This window comes from Squalius cephalus (genome assembly GCF_949319135.1).
Source record: "Squalius cephalus genome assembly, chromosome: 16".
In the NCBI taxonomy this organism is placed as follows: domain Eukaryota; kingdom Metazoa; phylum Chordata; class Actinopteri; order Cypriniformes; family Leuciscidae; genus Squalius; species Squalius cephalus.
Window position 1 is genome coordinate 12374279 of NC_137137.1, and position 19413 is coordinate 12393691.

At 35.7% G+C, this 19413-nt stretch overlaps 1 protein-coding gene across 2 annotated transcripts; it reads left to right on the forward strand.

Annotated features, from left to right (window-relative positions):
• The first annotated feature begins 814 nt into the window (after nucleotides 1-814).
• On the forward strand, nucleotides 815-19413 carry LOC307173202 (tumor necrosis factor receptor superfamily member 14-like). Of its 2 annotated transcripts, none has more exons than XM_079896139.1 (6): nucleotides 815-946; nucleotides 8460-8643; nucleotides 17103-17228; nucleotides 17349-17495; nucleotides 17946-18027; nucleotides 18184-19413. In XM_079896139.1, exons 2-6 carry the CDS (start codon nucleotides 8517-8519, stop codon nucleotides 18431-18433), a joined length of 732 nt encoding a protein of 243 aa, XP_079752265.1. In that variant the 5' UTR covers nucleotides 815-946; nucleotides 8460-8516; the 3' UTR covers nucleotides 18434-19413. The 2 variants fall into 2 exon arrangements, with proteins under 2 accessions (XP_079752265.1, XP_079752264.1); XM_079896138.1 differs by lacking the exon at nucleotides 815-946 and adding an exon at nucleotides 4037-4140 and having other exon boundaries at nucleotides 18184-19228.

Sequence of the window (19413 nt, forward strand, 5' to 3'; positions counted from 1 at the left end):
ATAAAAATGACAAAATATGGTGTCATGCTGAATCCCAGACAATTATTATTTTGACTCGACATTGCTAATTTAATCCACTGAATTTAAATGAATTCAAATGATTGGTCTGAATATTTGTCCAGACCATTGTTTAATATTTTGTCAACGCATACACAGATCCTTAAAATTCTGACTGTAATTGTAGAGATTGCCTTATCTCTCTTCCTGCAGCTCTGTGCTAATACAAACAAATATCTTCAATCCAGATAAAGTAAACAGTATTTAAAGTTCACAAAAGCAGAACTTCCTGTTAATTTATTAGAACTGTGTTAAAAAAGTAGAAGAGAAAGTGGTTGTTCCAGTTCTGTGAGGGAAATTAAATGTGTGTTCTACATTAAGATCAGGTGAAATGAAATGCAAACAGCTACACCGTTTTGCAATTAATTGTGACATTTCTTGTATTGTGTTCCTGCAAATCTCTGTGCTATGTACTACATTTTAGCCATGACATGCATACTAAGATAACCCGTCTGTCATGTTATAGATCATTTAAATAATTAAATATAGATCTCCAGAGTGTGGATTATAGTTGTTGTTTTTTATGTGACACTTTTAATGTACACGCCTTTATTGTTGGGATATTCATGTAAATTTTTACATTTCAACTTATTATCCTGTTAGTATTATTTGTTTTGGAGAAAAAAAAAAAGTTATCTAATGGACTCTAGCTATAGCAATCTTAAAAATAATATTTTCAGGATAAGCACTTTAAATGTAGCTGTAAACATTCATGATGTTTTTTGTCTGTAGATTATGCGACACAACGAGTACGAGTCACACACGAGTCACGAGTCACATGCATGAAAGCAGCTGCTGTTTTCTCATGTGGTTTTTTTTTAACAGCAGTTTTGTTTAAAATGTTTTCATTACTGGGAAGTTTTTTGAGCTGAATTGTGTGTCTTGTTAAGTAAGTAGAATTTTTCTTTACCAATATATCTATATTTTGCTTCATTTTTTTCATATTTCAAGATTTATCATTGTACTCAAATGTTCCTGTTTTATTTTTAACACAATTGTGTGTTCTTTAACTGCTCCATATACACGTTTACAAAGTGAAGATGAGTGTGGTTGAGAGCTATAGAATTCTAAAGATTTTCAAAACAGCTTTTACAGAGAGCCGTTGGAAGAGTTTTTAAATGGCTCTGCGATGGAGTTTACGTATGCATTTGAGTAGCTTGTTCAAAAATATTTGTTGTTATTATACAAAGAATATTTATAAATAGTTATGAATGTTAAATTTGCCCGTGGGAGAGAAAGCACACGAGATGGGGTGGCTACAATTATTTAGTTAAGACCATTGATTAAGAACACATTTAGTTAACCAAATCCAAATTTATTTTCATATTGAATGACAGTTACAGTAGCCTACAGCTTCAAATCTGTTAATAGTCAATTAATAGCTGCAACACTCAAAAAAATGATTTTAGCTCTTTGTTCAATTTCATTAATTAAAATGAGCATATACAACACAACCCTTAGAAATGATTCCAGCTTAATTTCTTAATGTAATCAATGTAGGCTAATTTTTAAAAAATTTGGTTTACCAAATTTTTTTTAATTGAGTCAACATGAATATTTTTCGTTCATCTTAACCAGATGTCACTCAAAAAAAGAATTTTGGCCACTTGTTAAAATAAATAATTACAATAAGCAAAAGTAACACCATTGTTTAATATTGTCACAACTTAATTTAATTGTGTTCAAAAGTGACCGTATAGAGTCAAATTAACTAAAATTATGATGTTAGTTAAGGCAGAACTAAAACTAAATGTAGTTAACCTGACAAAATTTATCTAGCAGGAATGACCAAATTAATTTAAATTCATACAACAAGATTACAACAAATTATTTCAAACTAATTCGATTTTGTTGGAAAAATGTAATTCAATTTCGTGGAAAACCTTTCCTTAATTTAATTAAGTTCGTTCAACAGATTATTTTTTTGAGTATGTAATATAGGCCATAGGCCTAATGTGTGTTTTGTATATGAATGGGCCTACTATGTGATTTTAAATTTGAAAGTAAAGTACGTTACAGTAGGCTATTTGTCAATATCCACCGCACAGATGATATAACTGTAACTGTTGTGTTTCTGTTCAGCCTAGTCTTTTGTTTTCCCGCCACTCATCCGTTGCCATATATACCATCATTAGTTCATTTTCATCACCTGTGTCTTGTCAGTCATTTTAATCTGTGTCACCTGGTTTGTGTTCATCAGTGTCTGTATTTAGTTCCCTCTGTTCAGTCAATCTTGGTCCGTTCTCGTCTATGTTACGTTGCAGCCTGTGTATGTGTATCCTGCCATTTTGTGTTGCTTGAGTTATATTTGTAAGTGAATACTTTGTATTGGAGCCTTCTGCCTTCCTCTTCTTCTGCACACACCCTGACAATAACAGAAATATTGTAATTTTAAATTACTAATTTGATAAGTGTTGGATGTTTCTTTGATGACGGTAGGGAGTTCCAAATGAGCGATTAGTGTCAGCGAAGAACTTTGGCTAACTTTAGTTTCAAAAAATTTAGAGAACATTCAAAAGTAACGTTATCAAGAAGCTCTTAGAACATATTTTGGGTAGTCTATAGTTGTATATTTAGCAAATGGGGTGTTTGTTTTGTTTTCTTAATATTGAACTGATCAAGATCCACATTTATTAGAACAGCTTTTGTTTATGTATTCGTTTAGCATGTGCATTAGTCCTAAGTTACTTTCAATTGAAGAACATCAAAAGAACAGCAGCTCCAGAATTGATGAGCTGTCTGTGAATTCCCTGTGGCTTGTTTACACAATTTTAAATGTCATTGTCTTGTAACATGTAGCCATGTTTTTACCCTCTTTGCATTGTTTCAGTGAAAAGGTTAAATAATTACAACAGAAGTAATTTAGCCTACATAATGCTGGCTCCTGTTTTAAATTTCAGGTTTAGGTGTAGAGTGAAAAATGTAGACCAGTAATAATTGTATTAGAGAGCTTTCTAATTGGAATTCTTACTAGTAAAAATGCAACTACGACAAGTAACGCTGGGTACAATTCAAGCTAAAACGGCGTGAGAGAGAGAGAGAGAGAGAGAGGAGAGAGAGAGAGAGAGAGAGAGAGAGAGAGAGAGAGAGAGAGGAGAGAGAGAGAGAGAGAGAGAGAGAGAGAGAGAGAGAGAGAGAGAGGAGAGAGAGAGAGAGAGAGAGAGAGAGAGAGAGTCTGTTTATTGACTGACAAGTTGGATTGATTGTTTTATGTGCCATTGTAATGATAAGGTGTATTAGTACTGCAACACACCCTTAAGTGTGCAATATCAGAGTTTTTTAGAGAGAGAGAGAGAGAGAGAGAGAGAGAGAGAGAGAGAGAGAGAGAGAGAGAGAGAGAGAGAGAGAGAGAGAGAGAGAGAGCGAGAGCGAGCTCAGCACAAGCCGAGCTGGAGAGCCAGAGAGCTCAGACTGTGTTCACACTGCACTGATGGAGTCGTAGAGGATGAGCTGCACTTCCTCACCCAGTGCAGCAAGTACAAACACATCAGAGACTCTTATTTCACACGAATAGCTCAGATTTTACCCCAGTTCCAACAAGCCGAGCCTCATAGACAAACTGTCTTATATTCTGGAGAGAAAGAAGAGTGTGTTCTCCTGGCAGCGCAGTATGTGTCTTCCTGCCATCATACGAGGGACAAGGGCTGAACCTCTTTGACATTAAACTGCTCTCTGTACTTATTTTTTTTTTTTTTCTCATTGTGATATATTTATGCATAATATTGAAATGTATTTTTTTATTTTTTTATTTTTTTTATTTTATTTTATTTTTTTATTATTATTGTTCACTTTTATGTATCAACATGTACGTATGTTTGTATATGTCTATTGCTTTGGCAATATTGTGCTATTTTACACAGTCATGCCAATAAAGCACATTTGAATTGAATTGAATTGAAAATTGAGAGAGAGAGAGAGAGAGAGAGAGAGAGATGAGAGAGAGAGAGAGAGGAGAGAGAGAGAGAGAGAGAGAGAGAGAGAGAGAGAGAGAGAGAGAGAGAGAGACACACATACCCGCGAAAACATTTCTTCTTTACGTCGTGCCGTTTTGGAGTTAAAGCCGCAAAGCTGTTTTTGAATGCGGTAAGTCAATTTTTTCATGCGGTACTGTTTTTTGACTGACAAGTTGGATTTATTGTTTTATGTGCCATTGTAATGATAAGGTGTATTAGTACTGCAACACACCCTTAAGTGTGCAATATCAGAGTTTTTTAGTTTAAGGGCAAAATAGGTTTAAATGAAAGGAGGCGCTGTCGGGACCGCATCCTGCCCGTTAAACCCTATGGTTAAACCTGGTCATAGCCCAAGGGCGTAGGTTTGATTTTGAAATTGGTGGAGACGGGGACATTCCCTGAAGCTGAGCTGCATCTGTCATTAAAGGGACAGTTCACCCAAAAATGAAAATGATGTCATTTACTCTCCCTCAAGTTGTTTTAAACCTGTATGAATTTCTTTCTTCTTCTGAACACAAAAGAAGATATTTTGAAGAATATATAAATATTTTGAAGAATATATAAATATATTTTAAAGGGTTAGTTCACCCAAAAATGAAAATTCTGTCAGTAATTACTCACCCTCATGTTGTTCCAACCGCATAAGACCTTCGTTCATCTTCGGAACACAAATTAAGATATTTTTGATGAAATCTGAGAGCTGATCACTCCTCCATACGCTGCTAGGTGACCGAAACTTGCTGGCCCAGAAAAGTTATTAAAGAGATCGTTAATATAGTCCAAGTGACTCCAGTGGCTCAATCTTAAGTATATCAAGCGACGAGAATACTTTTTGTGCGCAAAAACAAACAAAAATAACGACTTTATTCCACTATTCATTTCCTTCTCGGTTCACGTAGTGTTTTTGCGTAGCGCGTCTGTGTTACAAGCATAGACTGTAAAAAAATATGGACGTAGTGTCCGTGACGTCACCCGTAGGTTTCTGAAGAGCATTTTTGAAGCCTAAAGTGGGCGGAGCCGGCCGTCGCCATCTTGGCCTTGCGTCACTCCCGGATAACAGAAAATAGGCAAACAGGCGGGGTCGAGTTAGCTGATGATGTAAAGCCAATTAAACGTTCCTATTTTTGCCCTTCGAAATATTATAATAGTTAAAAGACATGGCTACTACAAGTGAGACTGTGTATTACTTCGAGAGTGTTTGTGTGTGACAGTGATTTATGTGCATACATGTCCGTCACTATTTCATGGTCCGTCAGCGCGGCATTGCTCAAGTTCGTAGAGAGCTTATTCAGTCCATTTTAAATTCTGATTTTGGCCGTCTCTCAAATGGGTTAAACCATAGATATATTGCCTTTGAAGTGCAAGTAAATGTGCTAGAAAATCCGCGCTCATTCATGTGCATTTATTGCATGGACGGAGAAAGCGCCGACGCCTGCATGATTTCATCTGACGGTACATAAGCATATTATAATCCATCTGTTCCGTGAGAGCAGAACGAACGAGCGTTTATTGACATTTTAAATTTGAAAACCCCAAAAAGCAACGAAATTGTCAGACATCCATTAATGCATGTTCACAGAGGAAAACAACTGAAATACAGCGCTGGTTGTTCTCTCAAACGATACTCGACGTAATCCAAAGACGTGGGCTTTGTACCCAAGTATTAAATTGTATGAAATAATCCCGAAAAAAAGCACAAACACTGCAGAGATGGCAAGTTCAGCAGCTAACATTTGCTGAGGTGAAGTGACGGCTAGTAACAGCAGACAAACGGCTAGCAGCAGCCTAGCACTGACAGCGGCAATCCATCTGTCACTCAAGTGGCCACGCCACACCCTTAAATTTAAATATTAATCAACTAAACGGACGAGTTATAAAATAATTCACCCCCCTCACAGTTGTTATGAAGGGCAAAATTAGCTGTATAGACCAAAGCCACATAGAGATCCAGGCTGTAAACATATTTTTTTCTGCTGTAAAGTTGGTAATTTTAACATGAGGGAGATACAGATTTGACTCACTTCTGCAGCCAGGCCAAGCGGCCAGTCAATGAATTGCAGTTTAACTCACTTCCGTGTTGGTTTCAAGAGAGAGACGGGGAGGTTGCCGCTTGGTTACAAGTCACCACGTAGGCTCACAATTGGCCGAAGCTGGTCATGTGTGTGATGCGTCTGACGTGCAACACAGACGCGCTGCGCAAAAACACTACGAGGCCCAGAGAGAAGGAAATGAATAGTGGAATAAAGTCGTTATTTTTGTTTGTTTTTGCGCACAAAAAGTATTCTCGTCGCTTGATATACTTAAGATTAAGCCACTGTAGTCACTTGGACTATATTAACGATCTCTTTAATAACTTTTCTGGGCCAGCAAGTTTCGGTCACCTAGCAGCGTATGGAGGAGTGATCCAGCTCTCAGATTTAATCAAAAATATCTTAATTTGTGTTCCGAAGATGAACGAAGGTCTTACGTGGTTGGAACAACATGAGGGTGAGTAATTACTTACAGAATTTTCATTTTTGGGTGAACTAACCCTTTAAGTTTTGATCGAAATTATTGCTAGGGACATATCAGTGTCACTGGATATTGGTAGGGACACATCCCTAGCGTCCCTACTAAATTCTACGCTCCTGAGAGCCTACTGTTCATAGAATAATATAGGCTACTGTTCCTAGACTTGGTTTTTTTTTATGCAAATAATTTTCAATTACGCAACACATGCTATCTCTGTAATAATCATCAATGTACATATTGTTACAAACACAAAATGAGTCAGCTCACAAAATAAGCTCAAATGCTCACAAAAATAAGCATTAGATGAATAGTTGCTGTTAGCCACTGTTATGTTTCATCCGTCCCACCCCTGTGTTGCAATCGTCCCGCCTGATTGAAACAAAGCACAACTACCATTCAAAGTCAAATTTTACTTAAATCATTCTATATTTGTACCGAATAACACATGATAATAAGAGAACACACATGTGAGTTGTTAATCACAAAAATTAAAAAAAAAAAATCTATCTGTAACCTTATCTTAGAAAACGGCATTTATGTGAAAAGTGTTTCAACTGTCCCGGCTCTCCCCTAAGAATCAACTAACTCCCTAACTAGCTTAAACTAGAGAAAACAAGATATAAAAGGAAATGGCAGAGAAACAATCATTGGAGTCAGGTGGCAGCCATTACTTCCTGTTAATGGGAAGTAGAGAGAGAGAAAAACAGGGAGAAAGAAAAAACAAACAGGGCATCCGGCATAAAACCTCTGCCAAATGGCTGTGGCAACCCTTAACAAATAAAAGAGAGAGAGTTATGTGTAACATAAAATAATTAGGCCTACTTATCATTCTGTTCTTTCACCATGCAACCACTTTCCTGTTCTTTTTTGAACTCTCAAACGCTTTTTTGTTTGGTATAAATGTGGGAGTTTTACCTGTGAGATTTCCATGTGATTCATCTGGCATTTAAATGACAGATTCATTTATATTCCTCCCACTTAAAAAAGTTCACCCAAAAATGAATCAATTACTCACCCACATGTCATTCCAAACCCGTAAGACTTGTTCATCTTCGAATCACAAATGAAGATCTTTAAAAAGAAATTTGAGCGATTTCTGTCCCTCCATTGACAGCCCACACAACTAACACTTTGTCGCTTCAAAAAGTTCATAAAGAAACCCTTTAAGGCAATAATTTAGTTGAACTAGATAGTTAAACTATATATAGAATAGTTTTGTCTTTTGATTGAATATTGTAAATGCTGTTGTCCAGCATCTTAAAATGTTTAATTTTTAAAAAATGAATGCTTAACCTTTAATTCCTGGATATGTTATATGAGAGATGGGCATTTTGTAAATTCAATTGTTATTCCCTCTGTCTTTCTGAGTTGACATGTTATATGTGACCCTGGACCACAAAACCAGTCACAAGGGTACATTTTTTGAAATTGAGATTTATAAATAATATAAAAGCTGAATAAATAATCTTTCCATTGATGTGTGGTTTGTTACGATAGGATAATATTTGGCCAAGATACAACTATTCTATACAACTATATATGTGCTCACAAAAATAATTTTTTAATATATTTACGGTATGAAATTTACAAAATATCTTCATGGAACATGATCTTTACTTAATATCCTAATGATTTTGGTATAAAAGAAAAATCTATAATTTTGACCCATACAATGTATTATTGGCTATTGCCACAAATATACCCATGCGAGCGACTTATGACTGGTTTTGTGACAGGGTCACATATGCTAGTTCATTCATGTAAGCAATACATTTTAGTAAAATGGATTTAAAAGAGATGACAAGTGGGTAATGAGACAAAAGCGCTATTGGTCATATTGAAGACATGTTTAATAATTGAACACTGGGGAGATGTTAGGGTCTGGCACAATCTCTCTCATTTTTTCTGAAAGGCATCTAACACAAATCTCTTTTTCAGCTCCATGAGACAAAATCACCTCTGGACCAGTGATGATGATTTTATTAGTCCCCCGATATGTGTATATACTACAATCTCTCAACATTACTACCACTACTCATCATGAAAATCATGCTTTGTGTGGCAACTTGTAATAATGCAGAATATGACATTAATGGAGAGTGTTGTCCAATGTGTGATCCAGGTAAGTCCAACTGTTCTTCATCTTATCACCACAACAGATGAGGATGAAGTCATATACTTAAAGGGGTCATATGATTTATCAGGCTTTAAACTGTCTCAACAGTACTGATGAGCCCAACAACTCTAATATGCTCATGAACAATCTTTTACATTTTGACTGATCTGGTCATAGCCAGACACTGGTAATTTCAGTGTGCTATATAAAGCATGCAGGTGCAGTCCCATTGGCAGAAACTGCACATGTTGCTATATTAAAATAGTTACTATATTATGACTATGCCAGATGAATGGAAAGTACCCCTGTAATAAGGTATCCTCTGAAGGCAAGTTGTAAATGAGAACCCAAGTGCAGTTTATTATAAACAAAACCAAACATGAAACAAAAACATGGCGTGGCATGAAAACTCAAGACATGAACATGAACATGAACTAGTGATTGCGTGCGTCACATGACAAATGAACCAAAGACTCGGAAGGTAAATTAAATATGTTCCCTGTAAATTATCTTTGGCTGCATTATAATGATTTCTTCATTCAAAATGTGATTGAGATTGCGTAGGTGGATGTTTTCGGGGAATTTGGGTGTTAAAAGTATAACATTTAAAGCCACTTAAATGAACGAAATGACTCAAATAAAGATTCGTTCATTTTGATGAACGAGATCGAACGAGAGAGTCAGTAAAATGATCCGAAATTCCCATCACGAACATGAACATGAACATGAACATGAACATGAACATGAACATGAACATGAACATGAACATGAACATGAACATGAACATGAACATGAACATGAACAGTGGATACAGGGAACAATACTTGACAAAGACACATGGCAAACACGAGGGCTTAAATACACAGACTAATGACAAGACAAGGGACACCTGTGAACAATGATCAGACAATTAACCAATGACAAGACACATGGCAGGATCACATGACAAACAGGGAATCACATGACAGACATGGAAACATGACATGAACAAACCAAAATGTGACAACCCCATACTTTCCATTCATCTGACATAGTCATAATATAGTAACTATTTTAATTTCTCCTCCCATGACTGGGCAGGCCATGTTGTACTGAATTCTATTTATATCTATTTTTTATACATAGTTTTATTTCACAATGTCATCAGATATTTGATTTTTCATTATATGACCCCTTTATGTCACATATAATATTTTAGTTAGGTTGACCTAGATTTTAAAATCTATACATCATTGATTCCCAACCATGTTCCAGGAAGCTCCCCGAAAGTACACATTTTGTCTCCCTAATCAAAAACACCTGATTCTAAGCTTCGTCAGCATAGAGTAAGTATCTGAAGACCTGTTTCAGATAAGGGAAACTTCCAGTCTAAGTTAAATATAAGAGTATAATCTATATAGGCTATCACTATAGACATGATTTATTTAGAAAATGTTAATGTGTTTTGAGTTTGTTAGCCTGCATTATTGCATTATGCATGTACACAGAATATGACTACAGTCTAGGGATGGGTTTCAATATAGATTTATCAATTCCATTCTGTTCAGTTCTAATTTAAGAATTCACAACTCTAGTAAGTTGACCAGCAGACAGTGGCGGCGCCAGGGGGAGCTAGGTGGTGCTGTAGCTCCCCCTATAATAGCCATAGCACCTGCCCAGCACCCCCAAGAAATGTCTGTAATTTTTTTTATATTTCTATTTTAATGTCATGTTTGAATAGTCTTTTTCATGTTGTTAAAAATAGGAATTAAATAATAATTTCAAAATCGTGAGCGGACGCGCGCGGGCGGGTGCAGGCGCGGTCGCCGTGAGCGCTGAGCGAGCAGGAATGAGTAACGTAGAATGAGTTTTCGTCAAAAAAGATGGATAAAGCAAAAAAGCTGTCGGGACTAAAAATAGAAAAAGAAAGAGGGAAAATGAGATGGCATGTCAATTGATGCGACAGCAGCTACTGTAAATAAGTGGATGGTGAAAGGCAACAGGTAGGATTTAAAGTGTGACGTCCAGGCATGTAGGCTACTGGCCATCGGGAGTTCGGGACTACCGGGAGATTCCCGGTGGGCCGACGTGCTTTTTGGGCCGATACATCTCATACTTTTTTTTTTGTCTTAACGGCCCATAAAACTCGTACATCGGCGGCCCATTCGTTTTGTTTTGCTTAATTGGCGACGCATGGGTTAGTGCCGGTGTAATGCATTGATTAAAAAAAGTCAGCGTTAGTTGTTTTTTTTCTGACACCCCATGAAACACTTAGATCAGCGGCCCATTGGTTCTTTTATAGTATAGAATTTTTTTAAAGTATAGAAATTCGTACAAAATTAATTATGGAAGTTTCCTTTATTTTTCAGTGCATTTGTTTTACAATATATGGCTATTATCATGGGATGGGATTAATATTATAACTATTATTATGTAGTAGTGTAATGTAGACTGGCACTGTAACTAAAAGAGGTTTGAATTTTTCTTTGTTTAATTTGCACACTGAATATGGGTTGGAGCTTTCAATTTTTAACTCAAAGTGCACTAGATTGATGATTGCCAAAATTGTTGCTGCATACCCCTCTGACACTGGGTAGTTGCGTCCCTGTCTATATCCCTTGCGTTGAATACTTTTACATATATATATATATATATATATATATATATATATATATAGATATATATCAGGGTTTTTCCTGGGTCAAAATTGGTCTTCGGTGGTGGCTGACTGACATGGTCATCCACACACAGCAGAGAGTACCCTAGTACCCACATGATCCGCAAGCCCAATATTGACAATAAATGTTACATTTAAAATAAATACAAAGAAACAGTTTGTGATTTTTTTCTTATCCTATTTATTCATGAAAAAATGATCACTGACAGGCTAGTAAAAGAAAGCGATTACAACTTATTTTATATCTATACCTTGATGTTTGTTTCTTTTGTTCCTCGTTGTTAATATTTGGTTGTTCATTCTTTTTATTTTATTTTTTGGGGGGGCCATCATAGGGGTGGGCGATATGCCAAAAATATCATAACACAATTTTTTTTTCAGGAAAATCACGATTCACGGTTTTATCACGATTCTTTTTATATTTTGTTTTTACTATTTTGTGACTGAGCATTACAGCCAAACTAATGTCCATATTTTAAAAAACAAAGCCTTAGGTAACAACAAAAAAAACTAAATGGCAGACAGGGGCAAAGATAAAAATATTTGTCATTATTTTCTTTGTTATTAAATATTAAGATCAAAGATACACATTACACATACACAACTTAATATACAAATTAAATAAACAGTGCTTTATGTTTTCAGCTACAGTAGGTGTATTTAACAGTAGCATTGAAGAAAGTAATTAAATGAACAAATATGAAATTAAAACAAAATAGACTTCACTGTATGAATTATACATTGATACTTATTAAAGCTACTTAAAGTTATCAGTCAATAGTTTTGTTGGTTTATTAACATTAAAGGAATAGTTCTCCTAAAAATTCAAATTGTCATAATTTACTCTTTCAAGTTGTTTTAAACTCGAATAAGTTTGTTTCTTCTGTTAAAAATAGAAGTTATTTGGAAGAATGTGGGTAACCAAACAGTTGATGTACCCCAGTGACTACCATAGTATATTTTTCTCCTATGGAAGTCAATGGGGACCAGCTACTGTTTGGATAGCCACATTCTTCAAAATATTAATATTAGAAAAATATTAGAAAATATTAGAAGGAAATTAATACAGGTTTGGAACAAGACAACATTAGAGTGCGTAAATGATGAGATAAGTTTTATTTTTGGGTGAACTATCCCTTTAAGGACAAGCGGCAGCGTGTTTACTGAAGCTACTGTCTCTTTAAAAGAGCTGCGCGCGACGCGTCTAACGCATTTTGACAAGCAGATTTACTCAATTTTCTCAAGTTTGCTTTCACTTTAGACATAACTGACTTTATGTAAACCTTGTGTGTATTTAACAGTATAAGCACAATAAGACTCGAAAGATAACTTAGTCCAGTATCCAGGCGCTGGTAGACAGGCTTTTAGTGCATGCGAGCTTCACATGCACGCGCTGAGAAACGCACGCGTCGAGAACAGCGCATCAGCACGCGAATTAAATGTTTAACCGACAAGGCATTAAAGCACATGCAAATTATGAACCTTTGTGAACTGCAGTGTCCTGTCCCTCGGCTCAAAGGAGTCATTAGGTCGCGAATCGGACTTTAGCGGACGTGTTGTGTGGGAAATTGGGAATCCAGACTGTTAGGACATCACGAAAGATTTGTCAACACACACAAAAACACTTCAAACTTTTTTTTTTTTTTTGCGTTTATTTAAAGTTATGTCAGCTGCATGTGCGGAATGCTTGTCACAAGTTGTAAGAGAAGATAAGGCAATTTTTTTTTGACTGCAATTCACACCCAGCGCTAATTCAGCAAAAATATTCTCCGAATGCACCGCGTGAAACATGGATTCGGTCTTCCGACCTTTAGGATCAGTTGATTTTGATGCGAAGGGAGAGAGCAAAGACAGAACTGAAGACGGGGAGTGCCCGCGCGGGGGTGGGGCGATGTGATCGTTCTCTCCGTCGCTCCGTCAGTAGCCTGCTTCACTCACAAAACCCAATTACAGATCAAATAAGGCTTTGGCGGGACAAAAAATCGTTTCGGCGGCCGCCAAAAATTTTTCTATATATATATATATATATACAGTATAGTCGCAGAACGAGTATAGTTAATGCTGGCATGTACGCATGTGTATACTTTCATTATGGTGTTGTTCATGATGGCGTTTCATTATGGTGGTCCAATGCGACCTCCATAATAAAACGCCCCAAAATTCAAAGCACCATCTCTTAAGTGTTGAGCATCCCCATAGCACCTGCAACAGAAAATCTCTGGAGCCGCCACTGCCAGCAGAACACAGTGACATCTACAGGACAAGCAGAGCTGTATAAATACATTTTCATGCAGTCCAAGAAAATAGGTATAAAGTTTAAAAAAAAAAAAAAAATCTGACAAGAATCAAAATTGTTCAAAACAAGATCTCGATTAATCAGACAATCTGTATTCGTACTACAATCTGATCATTTTATTTTAATTATTACAGTTATGTTTCAGGGTGGCCGCGGGTCCTTAAAAGGTCTTAAAATGTCTTAAATAAAAAAAATCCTAATAAAAGGCCTTAAAAAGTATTAAAATGTCTTAAATTCAGCTTCCAGGGGTCTTAAATATTTTTGGTCACATTACTGCTAAAATTTCTCCAGTCTGATGGACCCAATGTCTGTCAAATAACCAGTGAAGCGTCAAGAATGATTATGATTTTATTACATAAACAGCGATTGATAATTGATTTCTGGTAACGCTGTTGAGGCTCACGCTGCCTGTGAGAGACTTTAGTGGAGAAATCAGAACAAATGAGCGTAGCACACATAGCCTAAAGAAACTCACAGAAGAAATGTATGGCTACTCGGATAAAAATTCTAAATGTTGAGTTTCTTTATTTATAACATATGATATAGTTAAATAACAACATAAGAAGGGAGCTATTTGCCGAATATTCTCACGATTGCAAATGTTACATTGATTTTAGTTCATTAAACAAGTTGGCTATAGTTAATATTAAATTAGCCTACTTACATTTTAGTCACAATATTGACTGTTTTACCAACGAAAATAGTTCCAAACAAAGATCAGAGCAGAACTATTGCCTATCTCAAAAGAGTAGCGGTGTTTTGTTACTGAATGATTCAGCGTTTTGAACAAATCAGTTGAGTGAATGACTCAATAACTCACTCATTAGCTGACCAACATGGCGGTTTAGTTTCTCGTTTAAAAGTATGCATTTCTTCCAACATTTCTTATTTGTATATTCAAAAATGTCTTTAAAATATGAATCTCTTAACATTGTTTAATGCAGTTGTAATTTTGCAGTGTACATTATTTAATTTAATTGGTAACATCCCTATATTGCATTCATTGAATTCATTTATCAAATGTAAGAATTTTACATGAAAGAGACGGAAGAGGATTAGGCCAAGCAATAATAAAAAAAATAAAACTATCTCGAGATTAAAGTCATTATAATGCGAAATTAAACTCGTTAAATTTCGAGAAAAAAAAGTTCGAAATACAATCTTGAGAATAAACTCATTATATATCGAGAATAAAGTTGTTGTGTTTCGAGAAAAAACTCGTTAAATTTCGAGAAAAAAGTCAAAATACAATCTAGAGAATAAACTCATTACATTTCGAGTATAAAGTCATTGTGTTTCGAGAAAAAACTCGTTAAATTTCGAGAAAAAAAACTCGAAATACAATCTTGAGAATAAACTCATTAAATTTCGAGAATAAAGTCGTTGTGATTCGAGAAAAAAACTCGTTAAATTTCGAGAAAAAAGTCGAAATAATCATGAGAATAAACTCATTAAATTTCGAGAATAAAGTCGTTGTATACAATAATCATTATAATAGATTTGTGTGTAGGCTAGGCTATACGAAGAAAGCAATGTGGAGCTATAACCAGGTCTGTAAAGGGTTCGTTCTTGGACCATTTAGGAACTATTGATACGGCATATAGCACTATTGCAGCGCACATGGTATACAAAGTCACCAATAATCAACAAGATACATGCATGAAGTCAAAATTCACTCACTCGCTCGCGTGACGATGGCTGAAACGCATGCAGTAGGCTCAATGTTAGGATGAATGTGGCCTAAAATCGATCTCAAAATTTAAAGGGGACATATCATGCTAAATCCACTTTTTTAGCCCTTAAATGCATTTTGTTGTATATTTGGAGTGTTTAGAAGTACAGAAAAGTTTAAATTATTCTCTTCAGGTGCTTCGTTGATATCTTTATATTCTGTTTTGGCCTTATTTTTCAACCTGTTCAGATTTTTCTGTTATCTATGACGTTTTGAGAACTATTACGTCACAGTATTTGCAGCGGAACTGCCAAATAAGGACATTGACTTCCAGCCCAACACTTCGAGCAATCCGCCATTTTTATTTCTCGCTGCAATTTTGTAGTCCAAGCTAAAAGATGCAGAAGTTATGAGAGGGTAAGTTAAAATGTTCGGTTGTTGGAATTAGTAACCCACACGCTTCATTACACCGTCTAATGTAGATGAACTGCCGCGCTTGTAACAGGGCCATAGACTGTGGACAGGGCGCATGTTTAACTGAAAGAACGAGCAGAGAGAGAGAGACCCGGTCGCGCGCACGCACTCTCTCTCTCTTCGGAGCCAGGCGAAAGTGTAAACAAGACACCGTCTCCAAACTAGATGCTGTCTTGCTCTCTCTCCCTCGCACATACCGGTATTAATCAAAATAAATCGACACGGTGGTAAAAGGTCGGAAGACCAAAGTTTCATGTGTAAATACAGTAACACACCATTGCGATACATCCATATGAAGACGTTGTTCTGCAGGTTCGTCGTCTTCATTTTCATCTCGCTCCGGCTCCGACTCTGGGTCGAACATGTAAGGCTGGCTGAACAAGTCTTCCGTTGTTGACATTGTTAATAACGTGTGAATAAAAAGTTTTTGTGCCGCTAGATAATCGTATCTCTGCTATCAAACTACAAAAATGGCCGAACGGGGTGGAGTTGAACCTCTGCAAACTGGAGAGGGGGCGGGGTATGACGTGTCTCAATTGTATTTAAAGAGACCGCACCAAAACGAGTTGCTCTCAGACGCACATCAGAAAAGGGGTAGAAAAGGGGCCTGTGGAGCTATAATAATGAGGAATTCAGACCCAAGCATTGCAGTTCCGCTTTATATAGACTACAAATGTATGATTCATATGTTAAAAGGAGCAATTTAAAAGCATGATCTGTCTCCTTTAACGTAATGAGTTTATTCTCAAGATTGTATTTCGACTTTTTTTCTCGCATTATAATGACTTTAATCTCGAGATGGTTTTATTTTTTTATTATTGCTTGGCCCTAATCCTCTTCCGTAGTACGATGACGCATACATTTAATAAGGTTAAAAAATTGGCCTTTATAAAGGTAAAGAGATAAAAAAATTATGATATTAGATATTAAAAATAATGAATATGCAGATTTAAGTATGTAAAAGCTTATAGAACACTGATGAAAATATTCAGAATAAACTGTTTGTAAAGATCTCGGTGGTGCAGTGCTTTTGTGGGTTGTATGGGACATTATCTGCTGATGTGAAAAGTTCACTGTAGGATTTCATAATAATAAATAGCATTTATGACAGTGATGATATTTTGTTTTCTTTTTACATGAAATATTACACAGGCCTACGCATGTAATTTCATTTTCATACAAGGTGGCATTAAAAAGGCCTTAAAAAGTCTTAAATTTAACTTGTTTATATCTGACCCTGTGTTAACACAATTTACAGAAATACACAGACATACAAGTAATGTAGCTTATGCAAAAATATATGTACAAGTTGTTATTTGCATTTAAGATTTGTATCAATAATGAATGTGTTGGTAATTATTTTCTAGGAAAGCGAGTTCAGAAGCATTGTGATGAGAGCACAAGCACTACATGTGATTCGTGCCTTGTGATGACCTATACTAACATTCCTAATGGATTGACCAAATGTCTGCAATGTTCAGTCTGTGATTCAAGTGAGTAAAAATTACTTGATCTCGTTTAGTGAGTCATTTTTTCAAATCATCTTTTTTCCTGATGACTTGTCATTGGCAGGTTTACTACAGCTGACTCATTTGTTTCCTTTCTTGACAAAGGTAATGGGCTGAGAAGAAAGAAGGCATGTACATTAATATCAAATACAGTGTGTGAACCTTTGCCTGATTATTACTGTATAGACCTGCACTGTTCAAAGGCTATGAAACATTCAACCTGCTCACCTGGACAATACATCAACCAAACCGGTCAGTCTGTTATCATTCAAATAGCTTCTTTATTTTACATCCACAAAAAAATGATTAGATGACATCTGAGAACAATAACTCTGCTTGCATTTAAATCAAATAACTGTAAAAATGGTTATTTGCATATTGTTCCAAATTCGTTTTACAACTTTTCATCGCACATGGAAAAGAGAATAAATTTACTATGAATGTGGATTTACTACAGATCCTTATGACAGACATATTGTTTGCTTTTGACTCTGGCAGCACCTGACAAAACCAACTGACAAAATCTATTGAATTATGATGAAGTAGATTATTAGTTAGTTATGATTGTGATGATTCATTTTGTGTGTCAGATGCTATAGCCTACTGAATAATGATGTCAATAGCTAATGTGAGACCTGCCACTTCCTTTATTGCTCCTGGAGATGAAACTTAAATACTTTATATTTCTGAATTTTTCTATAGGAACAGAATTTAGTGATACCGTTTGTAATGACTGTCCTGTTGGTTCATATTCAGATGGTACACTCTGCAATTTACATACAAAGTAAGTATCATTGTTTTACAACATTGATTTTCCACACTTTCTTAAAATTAAATGTGTGCATTTGTTGTTTTTTAATTTGTTTCAGTAGATTTTGTAGTTAAATCAAGCTCTTTTCGCAGATATATATAGTTTAACTTGAGCTCCTCACTCTTACAGGTGTGAATCTCTTGGGAAAATAACAGTCAAGACTGGAACACAGACGTCTGATGCTGAGTGCAGTAATAGAACACCTTTACCGATTGTGTTGTCGGTGATTGTAGTGTGTGTGGTGTTATTTGTCATAATTGTTGTTGTTGTTGTTGTTGTTGTTGTTGTTGTTGTTGTTATAAAGAAAACTCTCATGCAGTTTCAAAACTCTATACAATATAGAGTAACTTCTCCCCAAGATTTGAACCTGCATCCTTAACCCTAAAACTGGCAGTGTGATCTGGGTTTAACATAGTTTTTGTCGTCTTTTTTGGGGCGTAAGAATGATTTTTTCATCAAATCCTTTTATCATTTATCACAGCCTGGTCTGTCTTGAGTATGCTGGTCACATGATTTGTTTAAAATATTTTGTGATTAATTAGTCAGCCTGATCTAAATCCAACATGGCTGCCAGTGGTGCAGGACATTCAGATTTTGAGATAAGTAAATATATATTAAACTTACTTTTCTTTTGAAAAAATAATACTAACACTGCTAACATTAATTATGAACATTGTCTTAAGGTGCTGAAAAAGAAAATTTATAAAAATGTTGTTCATGTTGTTATTTAGCACGTTTTGAAATATATGTTACACCTGAGTCACTTTTGGGTATAAAAAAGGGATTAACTTTTTACTTTTGACTATCTTTGTATTCTGAGATAAATGCTGATATCAAGAATTAGCATTGTTACTAGTGGAAATGTAATTCCTGATATCAAAAATTGCCATTGTTACTAGTAGTAATCTAATTCATGATATCAAGAATTATCATTTTAACTAGTGAAAACTGAATTGTTGATGTCAAGGATTCATATCCTGGAAATGATTAAAAGTTAAAACGGCTTGCCATAGGTACATCTGTAGGCTACTTTGCAAAAATGTAGTTGTCTGTTTGCACACAATGAAAAAAAAATAGAACTTTTTAGACGGTCCCTATCTTGTTTACCACACATTGGACATTCAGTGAACATTCGCAACTTTGTATGCCATTAAAACAATATTTGCCCATTTTGATCGATTGTGGAGAGTGTTGTAGTTCACCATCTTTGTCCTAAAGATCATGTAGCTGCTTTTATTTAGCAAAAATGTGCTTTATTGCGCTTTTTATTGAGACAGTTTTTAAGCAAAAAAGTGCGAATGTGCGAATATAAAACCAAATTTACCTAAGTCTTTTGGGTGTGACCAGTGTGACTGACTG